Below are 21,462 nucleotides of genomic sequence, written 5' to 3'. Positions count from 1 at the left end.
TTTTTAACCGTTGTGCCACTTTTTTGTGTTAAATATTGAGTTGGATGATGTGGTAAAATTTGATTGGGAATGGGGTGAGAAAAAATAAATTAATTATTTAAATATCTATTTATTATAAATTATTAAAATTCATTCATTCGTGAAATAACTCACGGGCCACGGCTCAACAAAATCCGTTACCATGGTGACTAACGGTCTGACGCCCAAGGATTGCAACTGCGCTATTTTCTTCATTTTTCATCAAATTTTGCCACCTTTGTAAACTGACGCTGGGTTGGGAGTGGTCTAATAAAAGTAGTCTTGAAAAGAAATACTTCGTAGGAAATAAAAGAGTCACTTCTTTTATCACTTCTATTTGCAAGACGGAAGGAATCAGGACCTACAAGTCAATGGCCACTCTCCACTCACCACGTTGCATTTCTCATTTCCCTAATTTCAAAACACACCATACGACGTCGTACAAACCAACACTTCCCTTATCACTCATCAATCTCAACATTCGCCGCCACGTGACTCCCATGGCATCATCTACCGACGCGACGGAGGTTCCGACCACCGAAAACTCGGAAACAACTTCCGACGTGCTAGTACAGTACGTAGTCCTCCGACGAGATCTGATTGACACGTGGCCGCTAGGAAGTGTCGTTACGCAAGGCTGTCATGCCTCGGTGGCAGCCATCTGGTCACATAAGGATGATCCTCACACAGTTGAGTACTGTAACCCTAGTAATATCGATTCAATGCATAAGGTATGTTCTCTATTTTTTTTTTCTTTTAATTAATTTGGCTGATATTTATCACTCGAATTTGTGAATTTTCAGTTGAGGTTTTTTTTCCTTTATTATGCTAATTTGATAATTGATGTTTTATTTATTTGATCAATTCAAACCGAATTCGTGGCTGTACTGTTAATCGAAGTGAATATTTTGCTTAAAGCAATATATAACTTCATATATATAGTTAATTCAATTGTTTAGATAAGGTTTCTAGTGTATACTATATGGTTTTGAACGATGTAGGTAACTCTTGAAGTAAAAGGAGAAGTGCAGTTAAAAAACTTATCGGAGAAGCTTACAAGCAATAACATTGCACATAAGTTATGGATTGAACAACCTGAGAATTATCCTACTTGTCTTGCTTCGAAACCCTACCCCAAATCGGTTGTTTCATTGTTCTTTAAGAAGCTAAAACTATGCAAGTGATAGGTTATAAAGATGTTGAATCTTGTTATCATTTCTTTTTTTTTAAAGATATTAATATTATATGGAAGCTTACACATGAGTTGCTCTTAGAATTGGGATATGGAATTGAAGGGTAATCGTTTGCATTTCAAAACCGGATGATTGAGTTCGATTTGATTTGATTGTATTTGATCGGTCTTAGGTTTTTTTGTATTGTCGTATGTTTTGGGGGTTATGGATATTCCTTGCCCTTTGTATCTTATTTGGATTGGATATTAATAAATTTTTCTTTTAAAAAAAATAAAAAATGAGTTGCTCTAAGAGCATTCGGTGTCCACCAAAAAATGCCACCGTCGGTCTCATCCGACGCCGGAACTGACGGTCGGCCGACACCAGACCGGCGTCGGTTACGGCGTCGGTTACACAACTTCTTGATGCCGATGCTGGTTACTAGCCATTGGACTGTTTGATTTTTTTAAAAAACTAGCCGTTTAACGGCTAGATTTATACTTTTTTTTCCTCCAATACTCCATTTCTCCTATAAATACTAACCATTTTCTACCATTTTAAACAGCATTCCATCATCTTCATTATCAAGTATTTCTACATTTTTTAGTTTAAGCATGAATTCAAACGATCCCAACAACGCTTTTTCGAACAATAGGAATTGGGCGGAGTTTAATGAAGAACATCCGATTATCGACGAGTCAATTGGTGGTCCGTCCCAAATGGACACTGAAATGGAAGCTGAAATGGATACCTCCACCCATGTCACTGTCAGTCAGTTTCAGCTTCCAAAATGGACACTGCAATGGAAGCCGGAAATGGACTACGGACACCTCGTGCTCTTATTGTCTAGTAACATTGACTCCTTTTTTTGATGGTCCAGTTTTAGTAGGATTTCAGGCTTGCCCAACTACAGTGTCTTTTATAAACTCATAGAGTTGTATAGAACTATAGTGGGGTAGAAGGTTGTTAGTTACGTATCGTTATGCATACCCGTTGTGCAACTATTGTGAGTTTGGGACCATTTCCATTACTATTATCCATGGTTTTAAAAAACGGTTGAGGCGTACGCCTCGAGGCGCACGCCTCGAGGCGCACGCCTCGAGGCGCGCCTCAGTGCGTTTTCGAAAACAAACGTTTTGGAACGTACGCCTCTCTGCTCTAATTAAACGTACGCCTTTTTTTGCTGAGGCGGATCAATTATTGGAAGAGGCGGTTCGATTGGTGAGGCGTGCGCCTCTATGTGTTTAGCAGAAAAAAAGCGGGAAAGGCATCTGGCGGCTAACGTTGATGTCTCGTCGGAAGAGAAAAGATGAGGAAGGAAAACAGAAAAAGAAAAAGAATATGAGTGAGGAAGGAAAGATTTAGACCTGGTAACGTTGATGTCTCATCGGAAGAGAAGATGTGGGTTTCATCAGAAAAGAAGATGAGGGAGGAAGAAGAGAAGCACATTTCAGATAGATCTAGATCTAAATGTTATCTAAAATATCTACGGATCTCTATATATTTATAATATTTTAATTTCTTTTTTCTTTTATCAAATTTCAATTAGAGCCCCTAAACTTTTACTAAATTTTAATAATAAGAACAAACTTAATATACACTCTTGAAACTTTAATAAAATGACAATAACAGCCCCTATTATTTAAAAATTATCAGAATATATATATTTATTATTAAAAAGTCAACAGAAGTCAACACCGCCTCGAACGTGCGCCTCGGTTCGCCTCGAGGCGTACGCCTCGCCTCACAGAGGAGAAACGCCTCGAGGCGCGTTTCCGTTTTTTTAAACCTTGCTATTATCTATTTGAGATAACTAGGCAGTAAATTAATGCTATCTTGGCAGTAAATTAATGCCATTACCATGAAAAAGATATCTCCATTTTCATCTAAGACTACTCACTATGATGATAGGAAGGATTTAAGGATTAAATTGTCTGTTTAGTATCACGTCAACACTTACTCGGAGAAACTACAACAAATTATTTAAGAAGTCACATATGAAAAATGCATTCATTTGTTAAGAACAAGAGAACATTACTTATAAACATAAAATTTAAAAGTTTGTTACAGTTATTAGAAACTATTTCATTTCCAGACTTCCGCGAGTTTTATTGATTTTATAGTTGTATAGTTGTTCGTGGACACAGAGACTATGGTTGTGCGATGGATATTTGTTATTGTTTATTATGTTTCTTATAGCCCTTTGTAGTTACGAGTATTTCTTAAGTTTGGTTTTATAATTTGTACAATTAGAGATGTTGAATATTTGATTATTCATTTTTTTTTGCTGTTGAGGATTTGGATAGATAGACCTTTGTTACTTACTAGTCTCTTGTTTAATCAATTAGAATCGTATGGTTATCGGGCTAATTGAGTGATCTTATTTTGGATGATTAATGAAAAAAGTCAGAAACGGTCATGGGATAACTCGGTTAGACTGTGTACATGTGAATATAAATAATCTTCTTCGCCGAATAACCTCAACAAATTTTTTTTATCCGTTTACCCATTACATTGTATGAAAAATACTCGATTAGTTTGTATCCATTAGAGTTAAAATATTTGTATTCTCTTGATAGTTTGAACAAGAAAAACCTCATCCGTTTATGTGCTTAGTATTTGAGACGTAAAATTAAGTATGTTTGGCTGAAACTTATTAACATGGAATCATGGGCGGATTTAGAGTATTACCATTGGTTGCACGAGACACCACTGAAAAACACGATGTATTGGAAAAATTTTTGGGTTTTTAACTAGGGAAAATCGCATCAAAATGCATTGAACTTTCATCACAATCCTAATGTATGCATTCAACTTTCAAAAGTCCTATTGTATGCATTCAACTTTATATTTTCTCATATTGTATGCATTCGATCTGTTATAACAGGTTACCTTCTAGGTCACCTTCTAAATATTTACATCTTTAGTCCCTCATATTTGTAAATTCTAATTTCATTAGTCCTTCTGTTAAACAAAACATTTATATCTTCATAGATTCATCATCTTGATCTTGTCTAAATTATATATTAATTATATATCCATAAATAAGTGTGTAATAATGATCAAACACGTGTTACATAAAAGGAAAGTGAAAAGGCCGTATTGTGCAACAAGTGACGGTTCGACTGCTGAAGCAGTTCACAGCAGCAGGTCCCTGCACCGCTTCCTCCAAATTCGACTTTTGGAAGCAGTAGTGGTGGAGGTCATCATTAGACATCATCATGTTTAGAGAGGCCGAAGCCATGGATATCTAAACTCAAAGGGGTATGTATGTTAACATTCATTTTCCTTTGTTTTCAAAATCACTGAGTTGATCCTCAATAATAGTAACTATATATTATTATATCCTTCAACCTTTCTCTTGAATATATTGCTCAGCTCAATCTTTAAAAATTGAAAATCCTTGTTTCATCATCATAATTTTTAAAAAATAAGGGATAAATTTCCTTTGTACAGGATATTTGTCATTGATCTCATGAGGGGCAGAATAGACAATTTACAAGGGGAATGGAAGTCAGTAAATGATGTTTTCTTTTCTTTCGCTTGGAAGATGACAGTGACTTGTACAATTATGAATGTGTAGAAAACCTCATACCCGTTCATCACATCAATTATTGGCCACGAAACTGGAAATAGTATGAGCATCTATATAAAAGTTATGCAGACAAAGAGAGAATAGAATAGATGGAAATATATATATATATATATATATATATATATATATATATATATATATATATATATATATATATATATAATAGGGGTAATACACATGTTGGGATGTTGTACTGTACAGAAATGGAGAAGGTGGGAGGTTTCTTACTTTCATTTGTAGAATGTTTGTTGTATAGCATCATTTTACATGCACATACATCTATAGTAACCAAAGCAGGCAGGCAGGCAGTCTGATAAACTTCGTCTTGTCTTGTTTTTATAAACCAAGCTTTGGCTTTAGACCAGCTTGTAACGCAATGCAATCAAGTCCGGACTTATGTGATGGTTGGAGAAAGATAACCATTGATTAATTCCTAACGGGTGTACAACTGTACATTGATAACCTTAATCTTGATCGTAATCAACATGGAATAACTAATATTGATGTGTTGTTTAAACAACTTTCTTTGGGTTTGAATGCATGAAGATATAAATGTTTTGTTTAACAAAAGGACTAATGAAATTAGAATTTACAAATATGAGGGACTAAAGATGTAAATATTTAGAAGGTGACCTAGAAGGTAATCTGTTATAACAGGTTGAATGCATACAATAGTAGAAAATATAAAGTTGAATGCATACAATAGGACTTTTGAAAGTTGAATGCATACAATAGGATTTTAATGAAAGTTCAATGCATTTTGATGCCATTTTCCCTTTTAACTAGTGACACCGCTGATAGTGTAAATCTTTTTAGTGACACTACTGAAATATGACATCTAGTAGAAATATTTTTTTACGTTTTAACCGGTGACACCAGTGACTAACACCTAGATCTGTCAGTAATGGAATATTGCATGTTACAGTAGAACGTAATTTATCTTGTTTGGTGATGAGTTTGGATTTACTCTTGTAGTCGAGCAAGAAAACAAAAAGAGTAATTGGAGGTAGGGAATGGAGAATTAAATTAACCAAGAAGACTGACTTTTGGAAAATTGTAGTCAATTCCACATAGACGACTATAATCGAAACCAAATTATACGTCAAAAATGAAGAACCGATTATATGAGTACGAGACCCTTCAATAATTTCCTATATAAATCAACCTTAATCTCACTTTATATACACCATCAACGTACCACAATGGCCTTATCTAGTACTATATCCTTTTTCCTTCTTTTCACTCTTCTTTTTCACTTCACAAATGCAACAAACTTCAACATTAAAAATAACTGTCAACAAACCGTATGGGCTGGCGCAGTCCCCACGGGCGGTGGTCGACGTCTTGAACCAGGCCAAACTTGGTCATTAGACGTTGCACCTGGCACAGCTGGCGCTCGTATATGGCCACGTACTGGATGCAATTTTGATGGTTCGGGTAGAGGCAGTTGTTGTAGGATTAATGTGCAAGGTACAACATATAACTATATGGCTAAATTCGTTTGAACCTTCGGGGTCACACACATATACACCTAGACGTCAAATGCAATATATATATATATATATATATATATATATATATATATATATATATATATATATATATATATATATATATATATATATATATATATATATATATGATGTATACATATATATTAATCAAGTAATGGAACAAACTAATACACTTAGTTTGAGTTAATTAGTTTACTGAATAATTAACTAATTATTAATAATGAGGATTTTGAAATCTGATTTTAAAAAAAGTTATATGTATACTATATTTAGTTTAGTGGAGGAAATCATTCCCACCTATCAAGTATATTATTATATCTTTGGTATGTGGTTTTACAACTCGAAAGAGCATGACACAAAAGTGAGTTTGATTAAAAATAAAATAAAATTTCCTCCACATATTGTTTCCACTACATAGTGCTAACTTGATTCTTTAAGTTATATAAGACAACCAAACTTGGTTGAGATTTTAGCAGTTGATAGAATAAGAGTCAGAAAATTTTGGTGAAATCTCAAACTAAGAAAACTAAAACGAAACGTTTACATATCATTGTCTATTGTTTTATTATAATAATTTGATTATTATAATAAGTTACTTGGGTTTGGACTAGCATCCATTGACGGTCGTTTGAAGTGTAGTGTGGACTATCCAAAGTGACGATCATACTATTGATCGTAGATTTATCTCCTACAATCCATTTCTTCAGGAAATGTATATCGTTTACTCATTTTGTGAATTTATATATTTTGACAATTATTAGTGGTGTAATTGGATCTTAGTGGAACCGTTAATCGTGTGTATGTTTAGTAATGTAAAATAAGTTTATTTTAAGTATCCGCTACGTTAATATGAAGGAAAAGTATACACGATTTTTCATCAGTGGTATCAGAGCCGCTTTTACACCATTTTAATTGTCACGTGATTTTCTCAAATCTAGTTTTGTGATGAATTGGTAAAAAGTAAAAATAAATTTTTTCATAATTTCAACATCTTTGTTTTAAATTAAAACTCATGAGGCACAATTAAGATCTGAAAAAATATCACTGTTATAAATTTTGAATTTATTTACTATGGCTTGAATAATTATTGTTTATTTCATTCCATGGTTGTACACATGCATTGTAACCATGGACAAGCCATACGTAGTTTTTAATAATGTAGTTATTAGAATTGTGATTGCACACATAGCCCATAATGCCCCGGCCTATGTATGATTGTTGTGATTGTTGATTACAGCAATATTGTGTCATGTTGATTATTTGTATTATAAGGCCATTTTGAAGCCAAAATTGTATTATATTTATTTCTCATTTTCATAGTATTGTATTTAAATTTATTTCAATTTGTAAAAGTACTAGTTTAGTGTATTTTCAAATTTAAATAAATGTAACAAGATGAAGATTGAAGATAAAATACAACATGCTTTTGGTTTAGAAGATGACGAACAGGTCAAGTTGACAACGATGGAGTTTGTCAAGTTTTCACTTGATTCTTGAATCAAGTGGGAGCTACGATATTACCCTTAGTTTGACCTCTTGATCCCATGTCGGCTCATGGGATTGAGCATAGGATTTTTGGGCTAGGCTATGTGTGTGTGATGCATGATATGGTTGTGTTTTATTTTTGCATTATACATAATTGTTGATTAGAATATATGCTAAATGTTTTTTTGATGAAAACATCAAATAAAACCGGTAACAGTTTCAATGATTAAAATTGATGATCTTAAAAAGTTAAACTCTAACGAGTTTAAAGTTAAATGATTTTTGAAACACAAATTATATATGATCGAAATCTTTTAAAATTGTTTTAAAACGATACACGTTTGTGTATTTGTTACTTTTATATATAAAATAAAATAACAAACTAGACGCATAAACACGATCGACATATATTGTAGTGACCCGAACTTTTCCATGTTTATGTATATATTAAATGAAATTGTTATTTACATGATTAAGTGTTTCCAACATGTTAAGCAATCAAACTTGTTAAGACTTGATTAATTGAAATAGGTTTCATATAGACAATTGACCACCCAAGTTGACCGGTGATTCACGAACGTTAAAACTTGTAAAAACTATATGATGACATATATATGGTTATATATATAGTTAACATGATTTTATTATAAGTATGTATCTCATTAGGTATTTTAACAATGAGTTATATACATAAAAATGAGACTATTAATTTAAGAAACTCAAAAACGATATATATAACGATTATCGTTATAACAACGTCTTACTAGGTACATATGAATCATATTAAGATATTGATACACTTGGTTAATTATGTTAAATGATAAGTAAATATATTATTAAGTGTATTAACAATGAAATACATATGTAAAAATAAGACTACTAACTTAATGATTTCGAAACGAGACATATATGTAACGATTATCGTTGTAACGACATTTAACTGTATATATATCATACTAAGATATATTATATATGATAATATCATGATAATATAACAATTTAACATCTCATTTGTTATAATAAACAATGGGTTAACAACATTCAACAAGATCGTTAACCTAAAGGTTTCAAAACAACATTTACATGTAACGACTAACGATGACTTAACGACTCAGTTAAAATGTATATACATGTAGTGTTTTAATATGTATTCATACACTTTTTAAAGACTTCAAGACACTTATCAAAATACTTCTACTTAACAAAAATGCTTACAATTACATCCTCGTTCAGTTTCATCAACAATTCTACTCGTATGCACCCGTATTCGTACTCGTACAATACACAGCTTTTAGATGTATGTACTATTGGTATATACACTCCAATGATCAGCTCTTAGCAGCCCATGTGAGTCACCTAACACATGTGGGAACCATCATTTGGCAACTAGCATGAAATATCTCATAAAATTACAAAAAATATGAGTAATCATTCATGACTTATTTACATGAAAATAAAATTACATATCCTTTATATCTAATCCATACACCAACGACCAAAAACACCTACAAACACTTTCATTCTTCAATTTTCTTCATCTAATTGATCTCTCTCAAGTTCTATCTTCAAGTTCTAAGTGTTCTTCATAAATTTCAAAAGTTCTAGTTTCATAAAATCAAGAATTCTTCCAAGATTGCAAGTTTACTTCCAAGTTTTCTAAATCCATTCCAAGTAATCATCCAAGATCAAGAAACCTTTGTTACTTACAGTAGGTTATCTTTCTAATACATGGTAATAATCATATTCAAACTTTAATTCAATTTCTATAACTATAACAATCTTATTTCGAGTGGAAATCTTACTTGAAATTGTTTTCGTGTCATGATTCTGCTTCAAGAACTTTCAAGCCATCCAAGGATCCTTTGAAGCTAGATCTATTTTTCTCATTTCCAGTAGGTTTATCCAAGGAACTTGAGGTAGTAATGATGTTCATAACATCATTCGATTCATACATATAAAGCTATCTTATTCGAAGGTTTAAACTTGTAATCACTAGAACATAGTTTAGTTAATTCTAAACTTGTTCGCAAATAAAAGTTAATCCTTCTAACTTGACTTTTAAAATCAACTAAACACATGTTCTATATCTGTATGATATGCTAACTTAATGATTTAAAATCTGGAAACACGAAAAACATCGTAAAATCGGATTTACGCCGTCGTAGTAACACCGCGGGCTGTTTTGGGTTAGTTAATTAAAAACTATGATAAACTTTGATTTAAAAGTTGTTATTCTGGAAAAATGATTTTTATTATGAACATGAAACTATATCCAAAAATCATGGTTAAACTCAAAGTGGAAGTATGTTTTCTAAAATGGTCATCTAGACGTCGTTCTTTCGACTGAAATGACTACCTTTACAAAAACGACTTGTAACTTATTTTTCCGACCATAAACCTATACTTTTTCTGTTTAGATTCATAAAATAGAGTTCAATATGAAACCATAGCAATTTGATTCACTCAAAACGGATTTAAAATGAAGAAGTTATGGGTAAAACAAGATTGGATAATTTTTCTCATTTTAGCTACGTGAAAATTGGTAACAAATCTATTCCAACCATAACTTAATCAACTTGTATTATATATAATGTAATCTTGAGATACCATAGACACGTATACAATGTTTCGACCTATCATGTCGACACATCTATATATATTTCGGAACAACCATAGACACTCTATATGTGAATGTTGGAGTTAGCTATACAGGGTTGAGGTTGATTCCAAAATATATATAGTTTGAGTTGTGATCAATACTGAGATACGTATACACTGGGTCGTGGATTGATTCAAGATAATATTTATCGATTTATTTCTGTACATCTAACTGTGGACAACTAGTTGTAGGTTACTAACGAGGACATCAGACTTAATAAACTTAAAACATCAAAATATATTAAAAGTGTTGTAAATATATTTTGAACATACTTTGATATATATGTATATATTGTTATAGGTTCGTGAATCAACCAGTGGCCAAGTCTTACTTCCCGACGAAGTAAAAATCTGTGAAAGTGAGTTATAGTCCCACTTTTAAAATCTAATATTTTTGGGATGAGAATACATGCAGGTTTTATAAATGATTTACAAAATAGACACAAGTACGTGAAACTACATTCTATGGTTGAATTATCGAAATCGAATATGCCCCTTTTTATTAAGTCTGGTAATCTAAGAATTAGGGAACAAACACCCTAATTGACGCGAATCCTAAAGATAGATCTATTGGGCCTAACAAACCCCATCCAAAGTACCGGATGCTTTAGTACTTCGAAATTTATATCATATCCGAAGGGTGTCCCGGAATGATGGGGATATTCTTAAATATGCATCTTGTTAATGTCGGTTACCATGTGTTCACCATACGAATGATTTTTATCTCTATGTATGGGATGTGTATTGAAATATGAAATCTTGTGGTCTATTGTTACGATTTGATATATATAGGTTAAACCTATAACTCACCAACATTTTTGTTGACGTTTAAAGCATGTTTATTCTCAGGTGAATACTAAGAGCTTCCGCTGTTGCATACTAAAATAAGGACAAGATTTGGAGTCCATGCTTGTATGATATTGTATAAAAACTGCATTCAAGAAACGTATTTCGATGTAACATATTTGTATTGTAAACCATTATGTAAAGGTCGTGTGTAAACAGGATATTTTAGATTATCATTATTTGATAATCTACGTAAAGCTTTTTAAACCTTTATTGACGAAATAAAGGTTATGGTTTGTTTTAAAAATGAATGCAGTCTTTGGAAAAACGTCTCATATAGAGGTCAAAACCTCGCAACGAAATCAATTAATATGGAACGTTTTTAATCAATAAGAACGGGACATTTCATATATAAAATTGGTTAAAATGTTTTTTAACAAATAGTGTAGCGAATCTTGTGTGCATGCATTATTCGTTAACACAAACATTTTTAAAATACCCTTCAAATTTAAATCATGCCATCCAATGAGCTTGCAAACACTCCTCGTTATTTTTTGGTTACGGTGAGACCTAATCGAATTATAGCCACGAGGTGGATTTTCAGTTACGAGTGAGACTAGGCTGAATTTCCACTGTTTTCAAATTGGACGACTTAATCGTATTCACGGTGAGACCTGAGTTCGAGGGAAGGATGGGACAAACATGCCAGTAGATAATAGTAGTTTGTTGAACTACACATATTTCTAGGTCCCATAATGATCTAAGAATTGCACTTATGATGCAATTGGTAACCGCTACCTACCAATAGACTCTATAACTGATAGCTGATCAACATATGTAGTTATGGAACCTCTATGTGGATCTTAGGCTTTCGTAAATTAATTGTTTTCAAATATATTAAAACCTGGGTAGTTAATTTATTAAAGTACAATATCGAAAATACTAAAATTGAATCTTGTTCTTTTGTAGATGTCAAACAATCAAAACGTAAATCAAAACACCCTCCGTTCTTTGTTGGAGAAGGAGAAACTCAATGGTTCAAACTTCCTCGATTGGTACCGCAACCTGAGAATTGTTCTCAAATATGAAGGGAAGTTGAACAAAATTGAAGAACCCTTACCCGAAGCTCCTCCTGAGACAGCTACTGCTGCTCAAAAGAATGCTTATCAGAAGTTGTTTGATGAGCAAGAGAAGATAGCTTTAATCATGCTTGCTAGTATGACTTCTGACCTCCAAAAGGAAATGGAAGATCGTACAGCATATGATATGATGACTGAGCTGAAAAATATGTTTCAGAAACAGGCTAGTCAAGAGTTATATGAAACTTATAAGCTTCTTCAAACATGCAAAATGGAGGAGGGTCAATCAGTGAGCTCTCATGTCTTAAAAATGAAAAGCTACATTGACCGATTGGAAAAACTTGGAACTACCTTGCCGCCTAACTTGGCTGTGAACACGGTTTTGGTTTCACTACCAAAATCATATCACCAATTTGTGATGAATTACAATATGCAAGGTTGGGAGAAATCTCTGGCAGCGGTGCACTCGATGCTCAAAACTGCTGAACAGGATATTCCATATAAGGTTTCCAATCCAGGTGTACTGATGATTAGGGATGGTAAGGTGAGAAAAAATAAGCCAAAAACTTGGGGAAAAGGAAAAGGCAAGTCAATTGCTAAGAAAAAGATTCCACCACCTCCCAAGAAAGAAAACCCAGCGAAAGACGCCGAATGTTTCCACTGTGGAAAAGTTGGCCACTGGAGGAGGAACTGTCCTTCCTACCTATCTGAGTTGAGAAAAGGCAAAGCTGGCCAGACTAGCAAATCAGGTATATTTCATATACAGTTATATACTTTTTCTAGTGATTCCTGGATTTTTGATACTGGTTGTGGTACTCACATCTGTAACAATATGCAGGGAATGAGAAGAAGTAAGAGACTGAAGAACAACACACTAGACTTAAGAGTGGGCAATGGGGCTCGAGCTGCAGTCGAAGCTATTGGCACCTATGAGCTTACTCTACCTAGTGGTCTTATTGTTTTGTTGGAACAACGTCATTATGCTCCTAGTATTACGAGCAATGTAATTTCAGTTTCTCTTTTGAAAAATGTTAGTTTTGAACTTACATTTACGCACTTTGGTATTTCAGTTTCTAAGAATAATGTATTTTATTTTAATGCTATTCCACGTGATGGTATTTTTGAAATTGATATGCATGGTGTAATTTCAAATAATAATTCTGTATATACATGTATTGCCAAACGAGTCAAGAAAGATTTGAATAATACCTATCTATGGCATTGTCGTCTTGGTCATATAAACAAACAACGCATTTCAAAACTCCAATCTGATGGGCTTTTGGAATCAACTGGCTCTGAGTCATTTGATGTATGTGAGTCATGTTTATGTGGAAAGATGACAAAGGCTCCTTTCTCCGGTTTAGGTGAAAGAGCTAAAGATCTTTTAGGACTAATACATATTGATGTGTGTGTGTAGCGACCCCGACAAATCGTCAAATGACGGCGTCATCTACTTATGGTCCCATTACATGGTCGTAAGTCTTTATAACAAAGTTTGATCGAAAAATATGTCGCATTCATTTCATAAATGAGGATGTTTCAAAGTTTACAAAAGTAGTTTCCATAACAAGTACATAACAATGTTTAAAGTTTGTATGAAACACGTGCGACACAATTAAAAGTAGTCAAAAAGACGCTCCACGTATGCAAGTATACTAGACATCCAATGCAAGTATCAAAAAGTATGAGCGGAAGCATGTATCACCTAAGTTCAAGGACCTGAGAAAAACATAGAGAATCTGTCAACGAAAACGTTGGTGAAATCATAGGTTTAAATAAGTAAGTGAGTAAAAGTAAGTTGAACCACAAGATTTGCAACATCGATAAAGTCATAGTACATTCTAAAAGTTAATATTCACGAGCACTCAATTATCAAAGCTTAACATTCCGTCCGTTGAACCCCGTAATAATAGTGTTAGAACATACACTGTTTCCCGAAAATATATTTCACCTGTAGACGGTAGCGAACCGTCCGAAGTGAAGGTTTGTCAAACCCATATGGCCATATAACATAAGTTCTCGCTTACACCATCTGATGTAACTAATGATAATCGAATTGAGGATTTGTGTTCAAACTCGTATGTAGAATGTTTGTTTTCCCTGTACTTGTGTTCACGTAGTTTGAAAGAACGTTTATGTTTTCTCATCCCAAAAGTAAGTTCAAAAAGAGTAAAAGTGGGACTATGATCTCACCTTGTATGCACGAACCAAAAAGTACTTCGACAAGTAACGTGTGCAAAGAACAATGCTAGTCTTGACCTAAACAAATAGGTTGTATCAATAACGATAGTCACGAAGGGTCAAAGATGTTCAATTAGTCCTATGGCTCAATACGACTCGATTAATATAGCATGTGAATCAAATCATCAAGTTTCATGCAAGACACAAGTATAAAAGCATGTTAGAAAGATTGCATAATTAATTGATTAAGTTTGACAAAAAGTCAAACTTGGTCGGGTCAAAGTCAACGAAAAAGTCAACATGTTCGGGTCGGGTCCCGAACTATTTTTCTGAGGTTTTTAATCATATATGAGCATGTTAGAACAAGTTTCATGTGAATCGGAGGTCCGTAGTATGCCAAACATTTTTCGTATTTTGGACATGGAGGTCAGAACCTGACCACGGCATATGTCGCGCCGCGGCCAGAGGTGTCGCGCCGCGACATTAGGCGTGGCCTGGTACCTGGTCAGTTTCAAATGTTCAAGTCTTGGTCAAAACTTCAAACAACCATAAAACGCAAACCGTAAACAACTCGAAGGTGTATCTTATACCGTTGGAAAGCTCTTTTGACAAGGAACACAACTAAACATGTATCATCAATCAAAAACATCATTTTCAACAACCGATTTCTCGTCAAGTGATCAATAAAAGTCTATTTTCAAATTTTCAAGTTCATCAAATGCATTTCAAGTTCCGGGAATCCAATTTACATGTATGATATGCCATTTTTGAAGGTAATGAAACATGTAATACAACTAAACACTTATCAATAACATTAACAAGCATTCAACGCATCAAAAGTTCGTTTTAAAGCTATCAAACCCTAACCAAAAGTTCACAAAATCAATAATCGCGTTTATGAAGTTTCTTTAATCAATCTATACATCAAAATGAAACTAATGATACTAGTAACACTTTTAAAACATGCACATTAACAATCTAATAACATTTGATCATCCAAAATCAAGGATTTAGCAAGTAATTTTCATAATGAACTAGTTACACCAAAAACAACAAATCGAGCATACAAATTACATACACGACATCACAATGAGCCATAGACACTAACTAACACCATTTCAAGTCAAAAACACGAATTTAGAGAAATCTAGAGTTTTAGAAATGTTACCCAAACGAGATGAAGTTGGTACCAAAATGAAGAGGATGAAGGGAGGATCACGAATATGTAATTTATTTTGTTGTAAGCCTCCTAGATTGAATTTAGATGATGATTGAATGAATTTGGAAATTGGGTGTGTGTTCTTGCTAGAGAGAAAGAGAGAGAGATGGAGATGATAATGAATGGGTGTAAGGGGTTTGACCCTTTGACCTAGTCAAGGGTTTGATCCCTTGTCAAGTTTAGTCCCTCAACTTTCATTCGGGTGCGTGAATTACCTAAACGAGATAATTTAAAACGCGTATCAACGGGAGATGTTATAAACATATAAAGGAGTTTAAATTAGTATAACGTAAAAGTAAATGGAAAAAGGCGGGATGTTAGATTACCTACACCTTAAAAGAAATTTCGTCCCGAAATTTAAGCAGGCGTAGTAATCGTAGTTTCTTCCTCAGAATCTGACGTTTCCGGAATCGGGAATAGATGAGGGTGTATCTTTCGCATTTGATCTTCCCTTTCCCAAGTAAACTCGGGTCCTCTTTTGGCGTTCCATCGGACCTTAACAATCGGGATCCGGCTTTGTTTTAATTCCTTCTCGACGTAGTCCACAATTTCAACCGGTTCCTCCACAAAATGGAGTTTGTCATTAATAGTAAGTTCCTCGAGAGGGACGACGATATCGGGCTCGGCGAGACACTTCTTCAAGTTAGATACATGAAAAGTAGGATGGACGGAGCTTAGTTGAGGCGGAAGGTTTAAACGATAAGCAACGGTTCCAACACGCTCTAAGATTTCGAAAGGACCAACATATCGCGGATTTAGTTTCCCACGTTTCCCAAAACGGATGACACCTTTCCAAGGTGCGACTTTTAACATGACGCGGTCACCGACTTGAAATTCGAGGTCTTTGCATCTTTTGTCGGTATAGCATTTTTGACGACTCCGGGCCGTCCGAAGCCTATCTCGGATTTGAAGAATCTTTTCGGTTGTTTCGTGAATGAGTTCGGGCCCGGAAATTTGCACGTCACCCACTTCGGCCCAACAAAGAGGAGAGCGACATTTTCGACCATATAACGCTTCAAAAGGTGCGGCCTTAATACTCGCGTGATAACTATTGTTGTAAGAGAATTCAGCGAGAGGTAAGTGATTGTCCCAAGATTTTCCAAAATCAACAACGCAGGCTCGTAACATATCCTCTAAGGTTTGTATTGTACGTTCACTTTGCCCATCGGTTTGGGGATGATATGCGGTGCTCATGTCCAAACGCGTTCCCAACGCTTCTTGTAACGTACGCCAAAATCTAGAAACGAAACGACCATCTCGGTCGGAGATAATCGATAACGGTACTCCGTGTCGGGCTACAATCTCTTTAATGTAAAGTCGTGCAAGTTTCTCCATTTTGTCGGTTTCTTTCATGGCGAGAAAGTGCGCGGATTTGGTGAGACGGTCAACAATGACCCAAATTGTATCATAACCGCCCGACGTTTTCGGTAGTTTGGTGATAAAATCCATCGTGATCCTTTCCCACTTCCATTGCGGGATCTCGGGTTGTTGAAGTAACCCGGACGGTCTTTGGTGTTCGGCTTTGACTTTAGCGCAAGTCAAACAATTGGCGACGTATCTAGCAACCTCCTTTTTGATGTTCGGCCACCAATATTGTTCTTTAAGGTCATGGTACATCTTATTGGCGCCGGGATGAATCGAGTATCGCGATTTGTGGGCTTCGTCTAGGATGAGGTTTCGTAGATCGCCATATCTAGGCACCCAAATTTTTCCGGCGTAATATCGAAGTCCGGTCCCCGTAATTTCGAATCGAGAGACGAGAATGTTCAAGAGCTCGTGTGAAAGGTTTTCATCCTTGAGAGCCTCATCTTGGGCTACCCGAATTTGGCTATTAAGGTTCGTGTGAATGGTGATGTTTAAAGCTCGGACACGAAGAGGCACCGCTCTTTCTTTTCGACTTAAGGCATCGGCCACTACGTTTGCCTTCCCGGGATGGTAACGAAGCTCGCAATCGTAATCGTTCAAAGTTTCAATCCACCGTCGTTGTCTCATGTTTAGTTGCTTTTGATCGAAAATGTGTTGGAGACTTTTGTGGTCGGTAAAGATAGTACTCTTGGTTCCATAAAGATAGTGTCTCCACATTTTAAGTGCAAAGACAACGGCTCCGAGTTCGAGATCATGCGTCGTGTAGTTTCGTTCATGAATTTTGAGTTGTCGGGAGGCATAAGCAATGACTTTCTTTCGTTGCATCAATACACACCCAAAACCATGTTTCGAGGCATCGCAATATACAACAAAATCATCATTGCCTTCGGGAAGTGACAAGATAGGAGCGGTGGTTAGCTTTGTCTTCAAGATTTGGAACGCGGATTCTTGCTCGGTCGCCCAAATGAATTTCTTTCCCTTGTGAGTTAATGCGGTTAGAGGACGTGCAACCAAAGAGAAGTTTTCGATGAATCTACGATAGTACCTGGCGAGACCCAAGAATTGACGAATGTGAGTAGGAGTAGCAGGAGTCTCCCATTTACTAATGGCTTCGATCTTCGTGGGATCGACTTTAATACCTTGATCACTTACAACATGACCAAGAAATTGAACTTCCTTTAACCAAAATTCACACTTGGAGAATTTGGCGTAGAGTTGTTCTTGTCTTAAAAGTTCAATCACAAGTCGGAGGTGTTCCTCGTGTTCTTCCTCGCTTTTTGAATAGACTAAAATATCATCGATGAACACGATAACGAATTTGTCAAGATACGGTTTGCACACGCGGTTCATAAGATCCATGAACACCGCCGGTGCGTTAGTGAGACCAAATGGCATTACAAGAAATTCATAACTACCATAACGAGTTCGAAAAGCGGTTTTGGAGACATCTTCCCCCTTAACCCTTAATTGATGATAACCCGAGCGAAGATCGATTTTCGAATATACACAAGACCCTTGTAGTTGATCAAAGAGGTCATCGATGCGAGGAAGGGGATATCGGTTCTTAACCGTTAATTTATTTAGTTCACGATAATCAATGCACATTCGTAGGGATCCGTCTTTCTTTTTAACAAACAAAATCGGAGCGCCCCAAGGTGAATGGCTAGGTTGGATAAAACCACGGTCAAGTAGTTCTTGGATTTGACTTTGCAATTCTTGCATTTCGGATGGAGCAAGTCTATACGGTGCACGTGCTACGGGTGCGGCTCCTGGAATAAGATCGATTTGAAATTCAACCGGTCGATGAGGTGGAAGACCCGGTAATTCGTCGGGAAATACATCGGAAAAGTCACTAACAATTGGCACATCTTCGATGCGCTTTTCGTCGGCCTCGACTTTCTTAACGTGAGCAAGAATCGCGAAACAACCCTTGCGAAGTAGCTTTCGAACTTTAAGGCACAAAACGAGATTGAGTCCGGTGCAATTTTTGTCGCCATAGACAATCAATGGTTCACCATTCTCGATAGGAATTCGGATTGCGTGAAGATCGCAAAGAATGTGAGATTTATTTTTGACCATCCAATTCATACCGATTATTACATCAAAACTCCCTAATTCCATGGGTATCAAGTCAATTTCAAATTCCTTACCCAAAATGTTCACAGTACACCCCCGGTAATATGTGTCGGCACTTAAGAGTTTTCCGTCGGCCACTTCGATGGAATAAGTAGTATCTAAAGGGTGTGGTGGAGTGCAAAGGGTAGGAGCCAAAGTCTTAGACACAAAACATTTATCGGCACCCGAATCGAATAAGCGAGTAACATAAGAGTTGTTGAGAAGAAACGTACCCGTGACTAGTTCATTGTCATCTCGGGCTTCCTCGGTGTTGATGTTAAAGGCTCGGCCTCGGTTGTTGGGGTTGGCTTTCTTTTTCGGGCATTCGTTCTTATAATGGCCCTTTTGGCCACATTCGTAACAAGTGACCGTTTTTGGAGGATTGGGCCCCTTTCGAGCAACGGGGGCGGCGCTTGTGCAATTGTTGGCCCTATGACCAACACCTTGGCAACGGTGACAAACTAGCTTGTTACATTCGCCGTGATGATGCTTGTGGCATTTGTTGCAAAAAGGTAAGTTTCCGACATAACCCTTCTTGCCGTCGTTGTTGAAAGGCTTTTTGGTGAAGGTGTTGTTGTTGTAGTTGGTTGATGGAGTGGCTTCCCATTTCCTTTTGTTGCCACCCGACTTGTCCTCGGCCTTAGGAGCCGGCACAACGATTTCGTCAACCGTTTCGATTAATTGGTGGGCCATGTTCATAGCGGCTTGATGAGTAGCGGGTTTGGATGACATCACCCCTTGTTTGATGCTTTTTGGAAGACCGAGCATGTAGAGCTCAATCCTTTGAGATTCGGGGTTAACAAGATTAGGACACATCAAGGATAGTTCGGCGAAGCGTTGATTATAAGTTTTAAGATCGTTTCTGACCGCTTTCAAAGCTCTTAGTTCTTCCTCAAGCTTTCGGGTTTCTTCGCGCGGAAAATATTCAACAATCATCTTTTCCCTTAGATCGGCCCAAGAGAGGGCATGAGCTTCATCAGTACCCACCGATTGAACATAGGTGTTCCACCATGTTAGAGCAATTCAGGAGAAAGTGTGGGTGGAGTATTTGACCTTGTCTTGATCCCGACAACCGCTTATGCTAAAGACGGCCTCGGTTTGTTCAAACCAACGAGTAAGCACAACCGGTCCCCCGGTTCCATCATAAGTGTGAGGTTTTCACCCCATGAAAGCTTTGTAGGAGCACCCTTCGCTAGAGTTACCGGATCCTTGGTTATTGTTGTTGTGGTTGTTGTTATTGTTGTTGTTAGACGAGTGACCGGCCATGGCCGCATCCACGGCGGTGGCTATCATGCGTTGTAAGGCTTGTTCGGGAGTTTCATTGTGTCGTACACGGCGAGGAGGCATTGTTCCTTCAAAACAAAAGAATACCGTTGGTTAGTATTCTAAATAATACTAACCGTGATATGGAATAAAGATAGAGAGAAAATTATCCTTGACTCGCCTTAAATTCTTTATGTCATGATGTCGGTATGTTCATATGAGTCACCGTAATATAATCCCGGAAATTATATTACCCTAACTCATATGTGCATTCGACATTACCACATATAGTCAAGGTGGCGTGTCAATTAAATTATACAACACAAGAGTAAGATAGAATAAGAGTAGATATGAGTAAGAGGGTTCGGGGTTGACACCAATGTACCCTATGACTCGGGGTTGACACCAATGAACTCTAAATCCCTACAACCAAAGCTCTGATACCACTTGTAGCGACCCTGACAAATCGTCAAATGACGGCGTCATCTACTTATGGTCCCATTACATGGTCGTAAGTCTTTATAACAAAGTTTGATCGAAAAATATGTCGCATTCATTTCATAAATGAGGATGTTTCAAAGTTTACAAAAGTAGTTTCCATAACAAGTACATAACAATGTTTAAAGTTTGTATGAAACACGTGCGACACAATTAAAAGTAGTCAAAAAGATGCTCCACGTATGCAAGTATACTCGACATCCAATGCAAGTATCAAAAAGTATGAGCGGAAGCATGTATCACCTAAGTTCAAGGACCTGAGAAAAACATAGAGAATCTGTCAACGAAAACGTTGGTGAAATCATAGGTTTAAATAAGTAAGTGAGTAAAAGTAAGTTGAACCACAAGATTTGCAACATCGATAAAGTCATAGTACATTCTAAAAGTTAATATTCACGAGCACTCAATTATCAAAGCTTAACATTCCTTCCGTTGAACCCCGTAATAATAGTGTTAGAACATACACTGTTTCCCGAAAATATATTTCACCTGTAGACGGTAGCGAACCGTCCGA

The 21,462-nt window shown here is 36.1% G+C and overlaps 1 protein-coding gene across 1 annotated transcript; it reads left to right on the top strand.

The window, feature by feature from the left end:
- The first annotated feature begins 367 nt into the window (after window positions 1–367).
- Window positions 368–1,383, top strand: LOC139858378 (uncharacterized). The gene is made up of 2 exons (XM_071847230.1): window positions 368–749; window positions 1,020–1,383. The coding sequence occupies exons 1-2, from the start codon at window positions 390–392 to the stop codon at window positions 1,200–1,202; spliced, it is 543 nt and encodes a 180-aa protein (XP_071703331.1). The 5' UTR covers window positions 368–389; the 3' UTR covers window positions 1,203–1,383.
- The last annotated feature ends 20,079 nt before the right edge of the window (window positions 1,384–21,462 follow it).

This window comes from Rutidosis leptorrhynchoides, chromosome 7 (genome assembly GCF_046630445.1).
Source record: "Rutidosis leptorrhynchoides isolate AG116_Rl617_1_P2 chromosome 7, CSIRO_AGI_Rlap_v1, whole genome shotgun sequence".
In the NCBI taxonomy this organism is placed as follows: domain Eukaryota; kingdom Viridiplantae; phylum Streptophyta; class Magnoliopsida; order Asterales; family Asteraceae; genus Rutidosis; species Rutidosis leptorrhynchoides.
Note: the sequence above shows the minus strand (reverse complement) of the source record. Positions and strands in the feature narration are given on the sequence as shown.